The sequence below is a fragment of the Spermophilus citellus genome, assembly GCF_964194105.1.
Source record: "Spermophilus citellus genome assembly, chromosome: 8".
In the NCBI taxonomy this organism is placed as follows: Eukaryota; Metazoa; Chordata; class Mammalia; order Rodentia; family Sciuridae; genus Spermophilus; species Spermophilus citellus.
Genome location: NC_138189.1, coordinates 31,674,055 through 31,687,546, shown reverse-complemented (window position 1 = coordinate 31,687,546; position 13,492 = coordinate 31,674,055). Strand labels below are relative to the sequence as shown.

Here is a 13,492-nt window from a genome sequence, read left to right as displayed (position 1 = left end):
GATAGAAACTTACTTGGTCTGGAAATGGAAAATTAAGAAAGACTGCATGAGAAAACACTTCATGGTATTTGACTACCTGCAGACCATTAGAGTAAACAATAGACTTTATCAACTTTACTTTTGAATTAGTTAACTTTTGCTGCATAATAAAACAAAATATAATTCGAGAGTGTAAGACAACTACCATTTTATTTAGCCCATGATTCAGCTTGATAGTTGTTTTGTCTGGTCTGATTCTCTACTGTGTTATAGTCCTTTGGCAGATCTTCTGGCAGCTGGCTAAAATAATAGAATGAATGAGTCACATGTCTTTTATCACCCAGCAGACTAGTCTAGTCTCTTCCTCTATTGACTAGGTTTCAGAGGTATCAAGAAAGGGCAAATTTCACTGCAAAAGGACTTTTAAACTTTTGGTAGCTTCTATTTCATTGGCCCAGCAAGACACAAAGACTAATCCAGATTCAAGGTTTGGTTAGATAGACTCCCTATCTTGTAGTGGGAGTAGCACCATTGTAAAGGGACATATTTGTAGGAGTGGGGACAGTTTATGGCCATTGTTTACATTGTATCAGTTTTTTGCAAGCATTTCTTTTGAAATTGAAATTAAAATTAATCACCACAACCAATTTGTGAAGTTACCTGCCCCTTTTATAACCTTAACTATCCATTTCAGTCTTTCTTCCCACTCTGCAATTATTCCCTCTCAAATTTACTTTACATACACACACTTTTCTTTGACCCTATTAATATTTTTATTCCATGAATTTGATGACTGCGTTGTTTATCAAATTAATTGAAATAATTCACAATTAGGTATGAGTAAACAAAAGACTTTTAAAAGAGGAACTTAGTTACAAAATCTTGTGTTCTTCATTCCTTTGCAGAAGTCCAGATTCATACCTAGTATAATTTTCTTCAGTCTGAAGGACTTTTCTGTAGTTCAGGTCTGATGGTGATGGAATTTGTTCATCTTTTGTATGTCTGAAAAATATCTATTTCACATGCATTTTAGAACATTGTAGAGTTCTAGATTGGTACTCTCCTCTCGCCACTCTTTTAGTCACCCTCTAGAGCTCAGAATAAAATCCAGAGCCTCGTGTGTGCTAGGCAGCCACTGTACTCTGAGCTACCTCCCCAGCCCTCTTCTGGTACTTTTTTTGGTGTGGGGAGGTACCAGGTATTAAACTCAGGGGCACTTGACCACTGAGCCACATCCCCAGCCCTAGTTTGTATTTTATTTAGAGACAGGGTCTCACTGAGTTGGCCATTGCTAAGGCTGGCTTTGCACCTGCAATCTTGCTGTCTCAGCCTCCCAAGCCACTAGGATTATAGGCTTGTGCTACCACACCCAGCTTCTTTTAGTACTTTTAAAGATGATATTCGTTCTTTTTTTTTTTTTGGCTTGCATTGTTTTTAATAAGATATTTGTTACTTTTAACCTTTTTTCTTCTGAAATATGATGTATTTTTTTCTCTAGCTGCATTTAAGATGTTCTCTTTCATTTATTTCAGTTGATTTAATTATGGTGTATCATGAAGTTTTCTTCCTGTTTCTTGAACTTTGGGGGCTCATTGAGCTTCTAGAACCTGTGGATTTATACCCTTCTGATTCCTCTTCCAAACTCCATTGTTAGTTCTGGGGATTATTTCCTCTGCTCTGTTAGGTAGGATATTTCCCCAAAGTCAGGGAATTTTCTCATATGTATGTGCTGATCTTTAACCCCCAAAAGACTCTTTGAGCTCCCGTCTGGTACTCTGCTCCTCTGCAATCTCTAGCCTACCTAGACTCTGGGAAACCATTAGAATCTGCCAGGACCTCCCTTCTTGCCCTACATCCTAAAAATATACCAACAGAAGTTTGGAAAATTGTAGGGTCCACTTTATTGGTCTTATCCCTCAGCAATAGTTGCATTATGTCCAATATCTGAAAACTGCTCTTTCATATACTTTATCTAGTTTTTGGTTGTTACAGATAACAAGGTTAAATCCTGTCCCTTTTATTTCATAGAATATTTTTTTTTAAGTCTCTCCATCTCTTTTCCCTCTACTCCTTTCCTACCTTCAAGTATATATGCATCTGGGAGCCAAGTGCTCAGATTGTTTTGTATCAAGCTCTTCAGTACCCCAGCTCCAGGCACTATAGAGATAACTACATAATTTATTCTTTACAATCTTGGTGTTTTATAAATTAAGTAAGGTATTTAGGTGTAGGCATGCAAAAGGGGTATCTTTCTCAAAGTTGAGGAAACTGTGTATCTAATAATATGGCAGTTTTCCTACCAACTTTTTAAAAGTTTTTCATTATTTTTCTTAAAATCCTAGTTCTCAATGGGTCTTTTTCTCCCCCCCCCCCGTGTGTGTGTGTGTGTGTGTGTGTGTGTGTGTGTGTTATAGAGAGGGAGAGAAAGAAAGAAAACTGCATACCATCCACTTCATTAGAAAGTAAAGTAGTCTTTGTTTTTTAAAAATACCATAGAACAATACATTACGGACACTGAATAATCAACAGAGGGAGAAAATAAATACAACAGTCAAGATTTCTTTGCTATTATTGACATGGTTTCCTCAAATGAAAATCTTTTTACATCTGAGATTATTGTTCTAAACTGGGAAGTTTGTCTTTTTGTATGCTTCATTTTTTTCTTCTTCTTTTTTTTTTTTTTTTTTTTTTTTAGCAATAGCCACAATAAGAAGGTACAAATGCATATGCTAGACTTGATGAGTTCTATCATCATGGAAGGTGATGGAGTTACTCAAGAATTATTGGACTCCATTCTTATTAACCTCATACCTGCACATAAGGTCTGTATAGTATGAAGATATTGAATATTAATATTTAAAGGTAGTGCTACATATATGAGTAAATGATTGGTTTTTGACCATTTGCAATCTGTGTAATTGTTGTCACTGTCACTCTCTAGCCCTAAATAAAAGAATATTAGTCTTATAGCTGTTTTGTTAAAATATATATTGATTAATGTATTGTGTAAGATTTTCATTCAGTTAAATGATACTTGTTTTCTGGAGACTAGAAATGTTTTGTTTTCACCACTCATAACCAGCCTGGGAATTATAAGAGTTGGGGTATTGTGTTTTTAGTTAGTTTTGTTTGATAAAGAAATGTATTTCCTCCTTTGTAACATGGAACATGGGGGTGCAGATTTCTTTTCAGAACCTATATTGTACCTTTTCTTAGGTATTTTCTGAAAAATTTGGGCAGAAGTAGGAGCTATATGGTTAATGTTATGGGGAAAAGGATGATTCAGAGCTGTGTCATTCCTCCCCGTTTCCTTTTTCTATTTCTCTCCATCAGGTCCTCCTAAGAAACTGAAGGACTTGGCTTCCCACAAGCTCCACCACTGGGCTCTACTCAAGCCTACCCCAATGTTGATATTTGCCCTCCTGCTCTTTTCCTCTAATGGTTCTGTAACCTATTATCAGATATTAGATTAACAATGTATCTAATCATACTTATTCACAAAAAGATGTGGTTACTTTTAATTTATTTTCTTGACTCTCTAAATATTATTTGCATTTTATTAATTTAAATGAATCTATAGTTGGTAAAAATTTTGAGAGTATGGCAAAAACAAGCACATATCAGGTAGAACAAGAGAAAAAATTTTAAGAGGAGATAGCATATTTGGTATGTATATTCTTGATAAAGAGTATTGTTATGATTGAGATTTAAACCCTTTTGAGAAACGGAAACATTAACTTAGTTTAAAACTAATTTATCCTTTTGGCAATGTATAAAAGCCTAGAGCAGAGGTCAGGAAGCTATGGCTTATAGATCAAATCTGAACTATTAATTATTACTTATTTATGTAAGTACAGTAGTCCCTCTTATCCATGGTTTTGCTTTCCACATATTGTTTACCACTGGTTAACCATGGTCCAAAACATTCAATGGAAAACTCCAGAAATAAGCAATTCATAAGTTCCAAATTGCATGCTATTCTGACTAGTGTGAGGAAATCTTGCACCATCCTACTCTGTTCTGCCCAACACTAATTATTTCTTTGTCCAGCATATCACATCCAATGTAAGTTATCCCATTGTTCAGTGTATCCACACTGTATATGCAACCTGCCTGTTAGTTACTTGTAGCCAATTTGGTTATCAGCTGCATGGATAGCAAATGCTTGTGTTTAACCCTTATTTTATTTCAGAATGGCCCCAGAACACAAGAGCAGTGATGCCAGCAGTTTAGATTAACATTTTTTAAAAAGCCATAAGATGCTTCATTTAAGTAAAAAATGCTAAAAATCTTGTTACAATAAGGAAAGCAGGAAAAATTATGTGCTGATGTTACTAAAATCTATTCTAAGAAGACTAGGAAAAAAAATATAGGTTCAGGATAATCCAAAATCTAAAATGCTGCAAAATCTGAAATGTTTTCAGTGCTAATTTGATACCACAGGTAAAAATTGCACCACTGACCTCATGTGATGATTTGCAGTAAAAACACAGTTGATTATAAAAATATTAAAATATTGTATAAAATTATCTTCAGGCTATAAGTTTTATACGAAACACAAGTGAATTTCATGTTTAACTTGAAACATGTTTAACTTGTCTCATTTTGTATATTCAAATGTTCCAAACCATAAACACTTTTGATCCCAAGTGTATTCAACCTGTTTATATAGGATTCACTACTATAAATGGTTTCAGACATTGACTGTGGTCTTGGAGCTTATCCCCCAAGGATAGGGGAACTATTGGAACACAGTCATGCTTATGTGTTTTTATTTTTGTTCATGACTGTTTTTACACTGTCGCAGCATAGTTATATAGTTGCTGTTGTGACTGGATGACCCAGAAAACCTAAAATATTTACTGTAGGGTTCTTTACATAAAATATTTGCTGATCAGTGGGAGTGTAGACTTTCCTAGTCTCTTTTTGAGAGGTGCAAGTTGATGGTAAATGAATCTCACCTTGATTCAAATCTTTGTAGTATAAAGATGTTAACAGGTATTATTCAAAAAAAGAATTCCTTTTTCAATTATTTTCTTTTCTTTTTTTAAAAATTAAATGCATCATTACTATAGTCTTTCTCAGACCCTTTCATTTGTCATAGTATGTTGGACTGGAAGAAGGAGCATATTATTCACCATTTCAAAAATACAGTTGATTAAGAACCTTTTTTCTATGGAACACTTTCTAGGTCTACTTTTCTTGAGAACACACATTAAGCAATATTGATTTAAGAAATATTGAGCATGGTGGGTTGGTTAGTTGTGTGTGTGTGTGTTTCAGGGTACATGGATATAGTTGTTAAGTCATATCGATTAATAGATAAACAAAATCAAAATGTCTTAGGTCCATTTTCAGTTTAGTGAAACAATATAGGGTTACAGTTTGGGCTGTCTAATGCTTGTTAGTTTTGATTTGTTGTTCAATTTGTAACTTCTGCATTTAAGAGCACTTAACAGAGGAAATGGTTTTACCATATGGAATTGTTTACCCAAAGGAATTGTTAATTTTTTTTGTTTGTTTCAAATTTTAGTAGTCTTGACAAGTACACTGTTCTAATAATGATAATATTTTATTAATTCACCAATTCATTTGTAACTCTGCATGTTTTTATTGTTTTTTAGAATTTAAACAAACAGTCCTTCGACCTTGCAAAAGTCCTATTGAAAAGGACAGTCCAGACTATTGAGGCATGCATTGCCAATGTATGTATTTCTGTCTATATTTATTATGTAATTGTGTAATTTTTAATCCACTATACTAATTTATTAGAACCATTGACATACAGATTTATTTATAATATAAATTATTTAGTCTACTTAAGAGTAAGTGTGAAGGTATTACTTATATGTCAAAATGTGATCAGTGGAAGAAATGCAGCATATCTTCATAAACTTTATTGTCATTGATTTAAAAATGGTACAAGATGGCCAGGTGCAGTGATGCACACCTGTAATCCCAGTGACTTGGGAGGCTGAGGCAGGAGGATTGCAAGTTTCTGGACAGCCTCAGCAGTTTAGCAAAACCTTGTCTCAAAATAAAAAATAAAAGGGGCTGGGGACATAACTCAGTATTGAAGTGCCCTGGGTTTATTCCCTAGCCAAGGGGAAAAAAAGGTACTAGATAGTTGAAATTATTTTCTGAAAACTTGTCTACAACTCCTACCCTCTCTTCTGCATTTGTATTTGTATTTCTATTTGTCTTATTTCCCAGATATGCTAATCTCTTTCACCTTCTCCCTGCATGTTTATCTGAGTCTGTCTTTATCTATACATTTTCCTCTTTGTGTCTTCTAGATCATTCTTCTGAACCCCCTGTTTCTTCCTCTTGAATAGTTGTTAAATAAATGTTTTTAAAAACTTGAATCGAAGTTTGTTCTTTTTTTTTTTTTTTTTTCAATTAAACTAAAAAAAAACTTGGGAAAAGAACTATTCGTGGGGCTGGGGATGTGGCTCAAGCGGTAGCGCGCTCGCCTGGCATGCGTGCGGCCCGGGTTCGATCCTCAGCACCACATACCAACAAGGATGTTGTGTCCGCCGAGAACTAAAAAATAAATATTAAAAAATTCTCTCTCTCCTCTCTCACTCTCTCTTTAAAAAAAAAAAAAAAAAAAGAACTATTCGTGATTCTACTACCTTAATAAAGGAATTAATTCCCTTGCACATTTGTTCATATTCATATCTATTTTAATTTATTTCTCTGTTTTGACTTTTTATTTATAATATGAGTAACTGTAAATGTTCCTTTAACTTAATATATACCCATTTCTCTATTGCCTTGTACTAAGGTTTTCTTCAGTGTTTTCCTTTACAAATCATTGTGAATCTAACATTCATCTGTTGTTGAATATTTATTTTCCTCATATAAAAGACAAATGAGGGTGTAGCATTAGTATTATTTCAATTAGTAAATTGATATTTAATGGATTAAAATATTTTCAGATAGTTATGAGTGTACAGTGAAAAGTGTCTTTCAACCTCAAATCCTCTGTCCTCAATTTTCAGAAATAACTGTCACTTATAGGTTTCATATAAATTTCCAGAGGAAGCATTCTGTGCTCATTTATGTCTGTATTTTATGAAAACTACCTTTCTCATTCTTTCCACAGTCCATATAATAAATACAAATATCTTTTAACTCTTAATTTATATTGCTCTTTGAAAGATATTTGGGGATTTCATGATCAAACCTAGGGCCTTGAACACACCAGTCAAGTGCTCTACCACTGAGCTACACTCCCAGCCCAAGAAGCATGTCATTTTATGATGCAGATATACATATTTATGTTATATGTATACAACTCCCTTTTTCTAATTTTAGAATACAGTGCTTTCTGCTAAGTATGCTTGGAGAGGGTGCAATCTTTTAATTTGTGTTCCTGATGTTATATATACTTTATTTTCTCTAACACTTTTAAATTATTTCTGCATCATCAACTTTTCTTTCTCTCTATCCTCTGAGTTGAAATGTATTTGATTTTCTCTGGGTATTAACAAAATAAACTCATCCCCCATTTTAAATATTTTTTTTTAATTACTAAAAAACTTGGGAAAATTAGATCAATTTCTTGAAAATAATTTTTACATAAAAATCAGAGATTGAGGGCTGGGGATGTGGCTCAAGCGGTAGCGCGCTCGCCTCGCATGCGTGCGGCCCGGGTTCGATCCTCAGCACCACATACCAACAAAGATGTTGTGTCCGCCGAGAACTAAAAAATAAATGTTAAAAAAAATTCTCTCTCTCCTCTCTCTCTCTCTCACTCTCTCTTTAAAAAAAAAAAAAATCAGAGATTGAGATTTTAATTTTTTTCTGTGTTACAATGAAATAACCATAAAATTTTCTATAATGAACTACACAAACTGCTTAAATTGTTTTATTTTGGTGAAAATTAAGATTCTCAGAAATGTCATCCTTATTTGAAGCACAGCCAAATTTTTCTTAATTTTTCTAACATTCATGATTTAATATTATCTGGAAGTTTATTTCTTTTGCTATTTAGATGACTGTTCTATTACTATTATGTATTAGTGATTCAAATGCCTGTCCTTTATCATCCCCTTCAATTGTATATGTGATAACTGATGCTGTTGTTTTTTTTTTAAACACATGTTCATAGAAAACATTGAAGTTTTAAAATAAAATACATATTTTTGTTTTTAATATTTCCTATAGTTTTTCAATCAAGTCCTGGTGCTGGGAAGATCATCAGTAAGTGATTTGTCAGAACATGTATTTGATCTGATTCAGGAACTTTTTGCTATAGATCCTCATTTATTATTATCTGTGATGCCGCAGCTTGAATTCAAATTGAAGGTAGGATTGACCAATTTTCAAGCCCTTTAAGCTTTTAAGAAAAAAAATGTTAATCGGAGAATTTTTCCCTTAACTGTAAAAGAATAAAATGTGAGTTCAATTTATATCCTTTCCTCTAAAGTACACAGTTTTAATCATTTAAATAAAATAGTATCTCTCTTCTGGGTAAAAGAAGATTTGATGCTACAAAATTGTAATATACCTGTTTGTTAATTACATACTGATAAACATAGTGACACAAATAATAAATAGATTTTGAAAATGATGTTATCTTTGAAATTTGTAATATACAGTATGTTGTTGTTAAATGGTATTCATTGATTAGTTATATTTTAAAACAGTGAGATTTTAAGCTGAATGCTCAAAGGGCCTCAATTATAACTTTGTAACCCTCTTATGGTATAGGTCAAAGACAGAAATTTTATTAAATGGCTTGGGGTATATCTGTTTTTTTATTGTTAACAAGGAATTTCTGACTTCTCAAAATAAAAACTTGACACTTTAGCTGGGTGCAGTATCACACACCTGTAATCCCAGTGGCTTGGGAGGCTGAGGCAGGAGGACTGCAAGTTCAAAGCCAGCCTCAGCAATTTAGCAAGGTGCTAAGCAACTCAGTGAGACCCTGTCTCTAAATAAAATACAAAATAGGACTGGAGATGTGGCTCAGTGGTCAAGTGTCCCTGAGTTCAATCTCCGGGAAACCCCCCCCACCCCCCCCAAAAATTTTTTATTTGATCTTTAATTCAAACTATAATTAGAACCAACATTACATTTCTTTCTTTCGAGATGAGAAATTTAAGATTAAATGTTTTGCAGTCTGTTAAAGCAAGTAGGGTTTTTTTTTTAATGAGAAACTCTTGTTAGGAAAATGTTATCTAGAATAATAATAAATGTTATCTAGAATAAAATAGTTTTTATGAGAAACTGTAGAAAAATGTCATCTAGAATAATAATAAATGTTATTTAGAATAAATAAGGTGTGTTTTGGTTGTCACAATCATCATCATAATCATTTTGGCAATGTGGATTGAATCCAGAGTTATTCTTTCACGGAACTACATCCCTAGCCCTTCTTATTTTTTCTTTTGAGATAAGGTCTTGCCAAGTTGCTGAAGGACTTGCTAAATTGCCTGACTGGCATCAAATTTGCAATCCTCTTGCCTCATCCTCCTTAGTCATTGAGATTATAGGCATATGCCACCATGCCTGGCTTGGATTTTATTAAAGAGTTTATTTTAACAACATAAACACTTAGCTTCCATACTAAATTTATTTCTGAGTTGTAGGGTATTAAAATATGTTCTCCATCCCATCACACACACACATACCTATTTTTGGTGTCTGAAGATGTGAAGTCAAGCCTCTAAGCCTTAAATAAAAGACTGCTGTGATATGGTGGGAAAGGAGGGAAGCTATTTTTTCTTAGATTTCCTTTTGTGTGCTTAATGTAAAGTGGAAGATTCTAAGCTGTAGTGGCTATTCATGCCCCACTTTCTAGGTTCATGTATCTAAAGCAGAGGTGCTAATAAGCTGAAGTCAGCCTGAAAATATTTTTTTGATACACTTTATTTTAAAATCTCTTATTGAGATGGATATATTTTTTAGTTTCTAACAAAGTGAATTTAAAAAACCAGGAGATTTTGTTTAAAAGTCCGTATGCATTTTCTTTTTTTAAAAATTCAGATTTGGCTGGCACAGTTGCCCATGTCTGTAATCCCAGCTAATCAAGAGCCTGAGGCAGGAGAATGGCAAATTCCAGGCTAGCCTTACTAATTTAGCATGACCTTGTGTAAAAAATTAAAAATATATAGTTCAGTGGTACAGTGTCCCTGGATTCAACCCTCATTACCTCCCCACCCTACCCCACCCTGCCCACACATATACAGAAAATCAAGTCTGGTTCACTAAGACTTTATCTTTTATTTCACACCAGAATGGCTAGCACTAAGTAGTAGTATCTTCTTAAACTATTTGTAAGCTTTTTAGTTTATCATGGTTCTAATTATTCTTTTAGTTTATATACCACCTCTTCTTCATTGGTACAATTTGACTTCATACCTGTTTACTCTAAAGGTAATGAATATGAAGTTTTTCATAATATTTTATTCTGGTTTACTAACCCCATAGTAAGGGGTTAGTAGTAAGTACTTTATCTAACACAAAGTCATTGATCTTTATATTTTTCTATATTAGGTTATTCATGCTTTTTAAAAGTTTAATACTGCATCTAAATAGTAGTAATAGAATATTTTGTTTATTGTCCTAGAACAACAAACAGATGTTATTACCTATGTTCTTATTTGCTCCCTTCTGAAATCCTAGCCTGTACTTTTATTAATTTTCTCATCTGCAATGAAGAAACTGAGATTTAGATTAGCCTGTGTATTAAATATTATTATGGTACCTCTTTTTTAGTCAACAGTATGTGCCAAGCAGATTACCTAGGAAATTTTTATGGCTGTGGTGATGCAGTTTTATCTCTGAGTTTATAGACTCCTTTGGTAGTTCGCAGCTCTTGGTTACAGTCCTCTGAGAACAACAAAAATATTTGAGAAAATGCTTCAATATAAGTTTCTTCGGTTTTACTCTGTATTGTGCTCTATGTATGGTCTATTTTATAGGTCCCCACAGTTCGTTTCTCATATTTGTAAAGGATACCCTGAGTTACGCTACTTAGCAACACTGGCAATAATTCACAGGAAATTTGTCACATTTTACATTTACATTTAAGATTTTTGTTTATGGCAGGGATTGGGAAAGGGAGATTTACATTTATTCACCAGATTTTAAAACATTTTAATATAGTCATATTTAAAGAAAAAATCAGGTATTCACAAAAAGAATGTTTTGAATCAATTACATTGTAATTAGAAACAGTAGTAAAATTTGTTACCTTTTCAGACTAGGACTAGACAGAATAAAAGCTACAGTGGCTTTATTTCTCTTTTTGAAAAGTAATTGGTAAATTGTTAATGTAGAATTTCTCATTTTGTCCCACTTACTTATTAAAATATGTAGCTGTATTTGTAATTCAGTGCATATATCCTATCTTCATAAGATAATAACTTTGGTTAGATTAATAATACATCAGCTGTACATCAGAAACACGAAATGGTTTTTGCACCAAAAATATGTATACCATCATTGTAATCATTCCAACTTTACTCGAGGAATGTATATTAAATTTTACAAACACAGGAGGAGCTAATTTTCACTTAGTTATGTAATTTCAATCATTTTATAAATGTTAAATGTCACATTATTTGAAATAATTACTGATTTACTCACAAATAGAATAAAATTTACACTTAGTCTAGTATTTGAAATTTAAGAGATAGGTTTAATTTTTCTTTAAAAATCAAATTTTTAAAAATCAAATTTTGGCAGGTGTGGGGGCGCACTCCTAAATCCCAGTGGCTTAGGAGGCTGGGGCAGGAGGATCACAAATTCAAAGCCAGCCTCAGCAAAAGCAAGGTTCTAATCAACTCAATGAGACCCTGTCTCTAAATGAAATACAAATGGGGCTGAGGATGTGTGTCGCTCAGTGGTCAAGTGTCCCTGAGTTCAATCCCCGGTACAAAAAATAATAATAATAATAATTATGCCAGTTAGTAATTTGGCAGTACCACTTAGCATTGTTGTCACAATTAAAAGAAAATCTTTGTCAGAGAAGATCATTTTGTCATTCATTATGGCAAAGCTAGATTTAATTTTCATTTTTACATCTGTTTGATATAAATGCGTCTGCTTCACCTAGAAAACTTCTATTTCAGAGAGTTAAAATATTCTTAAGGACTAGATTATATTTTCTACTTGAACTTCTGTCTTTTCCCACAGAGATTTGTTTGTTCAATATCTGGTATTGCTTTACACAAACATTGTATTTGAACTCCTAAAAAAATTAGTAGTTGTTTTTTTTTTTTAATTTTAGGGATTACGTTTACTTTCCTAATGAATATGTGAGTTTTAAAAAGAAATTTCACACACCATGTGATTTCAAAATAATTTACACTAAAATGTGATGTCACTAATGAAACTAGAACAGAATTTTTTAATTCCCTTTTTAATACTGGGGATTGAACCTACAGTCCTCTATATCCCTAGACCTTTTTAATTTTTGAGACAGTGCTTTATTAAATTGACAAAGCTGGCCTTGAACTTTTGATTCTCCTGTGTCAGCCTCCTAAGTCATTGGGATTACAGGCATGTACCACTAGTCCCAATGTGGAACAGAATTTCATAGCTTATATTGGTTCATTATAAGAAAATAGGAGACTCTTACCAAAAAATTACTAAATTTGGGGGTTTTTTTGTAATGTGCCAGTCACTTGACCTTTTAGATCCTCTTAAGATTGATAACTTGATTAAAATATTGCAAATTAAGATCTTGGGGCTGGAATTGTGGCTCAGTGGTAGAGCTCTCCCCTGGCATGGGCAGGACCCGGGTTCAATCCTCAGCACCACATTAAAAAATAAATAAAAGCATTGTGTCCATCTACACCTAAAAAAATAAATATTTAAAAAAAGATCTTAATCTATATTGATGTTGAACCTTAAATTGAAGGACAGAATTCTTATAAAGAAAGTTTATTAGGGCTGGAATTATGTGCAGTTTGGTCCTTTACAAATTTTTTTTTTTCCCTAGAGCCTTAGTATCAGAAATGGATGAAGTATCTTTACATTTTTACAATGTGTATACCAATGTAAGATTATAAATAAGCAGTGAAGGGCTGGGGCTATAGCTCAGTGGCAAAAGCGCTTTCCTAGCATGATTGAGGCACTGGGTTCAATCCTCAGCACCACATAAAAATTAACAAAATTTAAAAAATTAAAAAAATTAAATAAAAAATAAAAAAAATTAACAAAACGAAGGCATTCTGTCCATCTACAACTACAAAACAAAAAATTTTAAAAATAAGCTAAATTTGCAAATGGGAAAACATCAGATAAGATCAAAGTACCAGATGATCTCTCTTGGAATAAATTTTGCATAGTAAATAAGAGCATATGATATTTTAAAATATTCAGAAATATGAAGTTGTGGGCTGCAGCTGTAGCTCAGTGGTAGAGCACTTGTCTAGCATGTGTGAGTCACTGGGTTTGATCCTCAGCACCACATTTTTTAAAAAAAAAAGGCATTCTGTCCATACACAACTACAAAAAAAAATTTTTTTTAATAAAGTTGTATGTTTTGGGGAAT

General features: G+C 33.1%; 1 protein-coding gene across 5 annotated transcripts in view; it reads left to right on the top strand.

The window, feature by feature from the left end:
* The window catches only part of PDS5A (PDS5 cohesin associated factor A), a 152,586-nt gene that overhangs the window by 63,184 nt on the left and 75,910 nt on the right, over window positions 1-13,492 (top strand). For all 5 annotated transcript variants that reach the window (XR_014023163.1, XM_081302951.1, XM_081302953.1 and 2 more), the window contains exons 6-8: window positions 2,675-2,801; window positions 5,604-5,684; window positions 8,152-8,292. Coding sequence is in view for 4 of the 5 variants with exons in the window: in XM_081302951.1 (XP_081159077.1) it covers window positions 2,675-2,801; window positions 5,604-5,684; window positions 8,152-8,292 (349 nt within the window). In the remaining variant the exon portion in view is untranslated. The remainder of the gene's footprint in view (window positions 1-2,674; window positions 2,802-5,603; window positions 5,685-8,151; window positions 8,293-13,492) is intronic.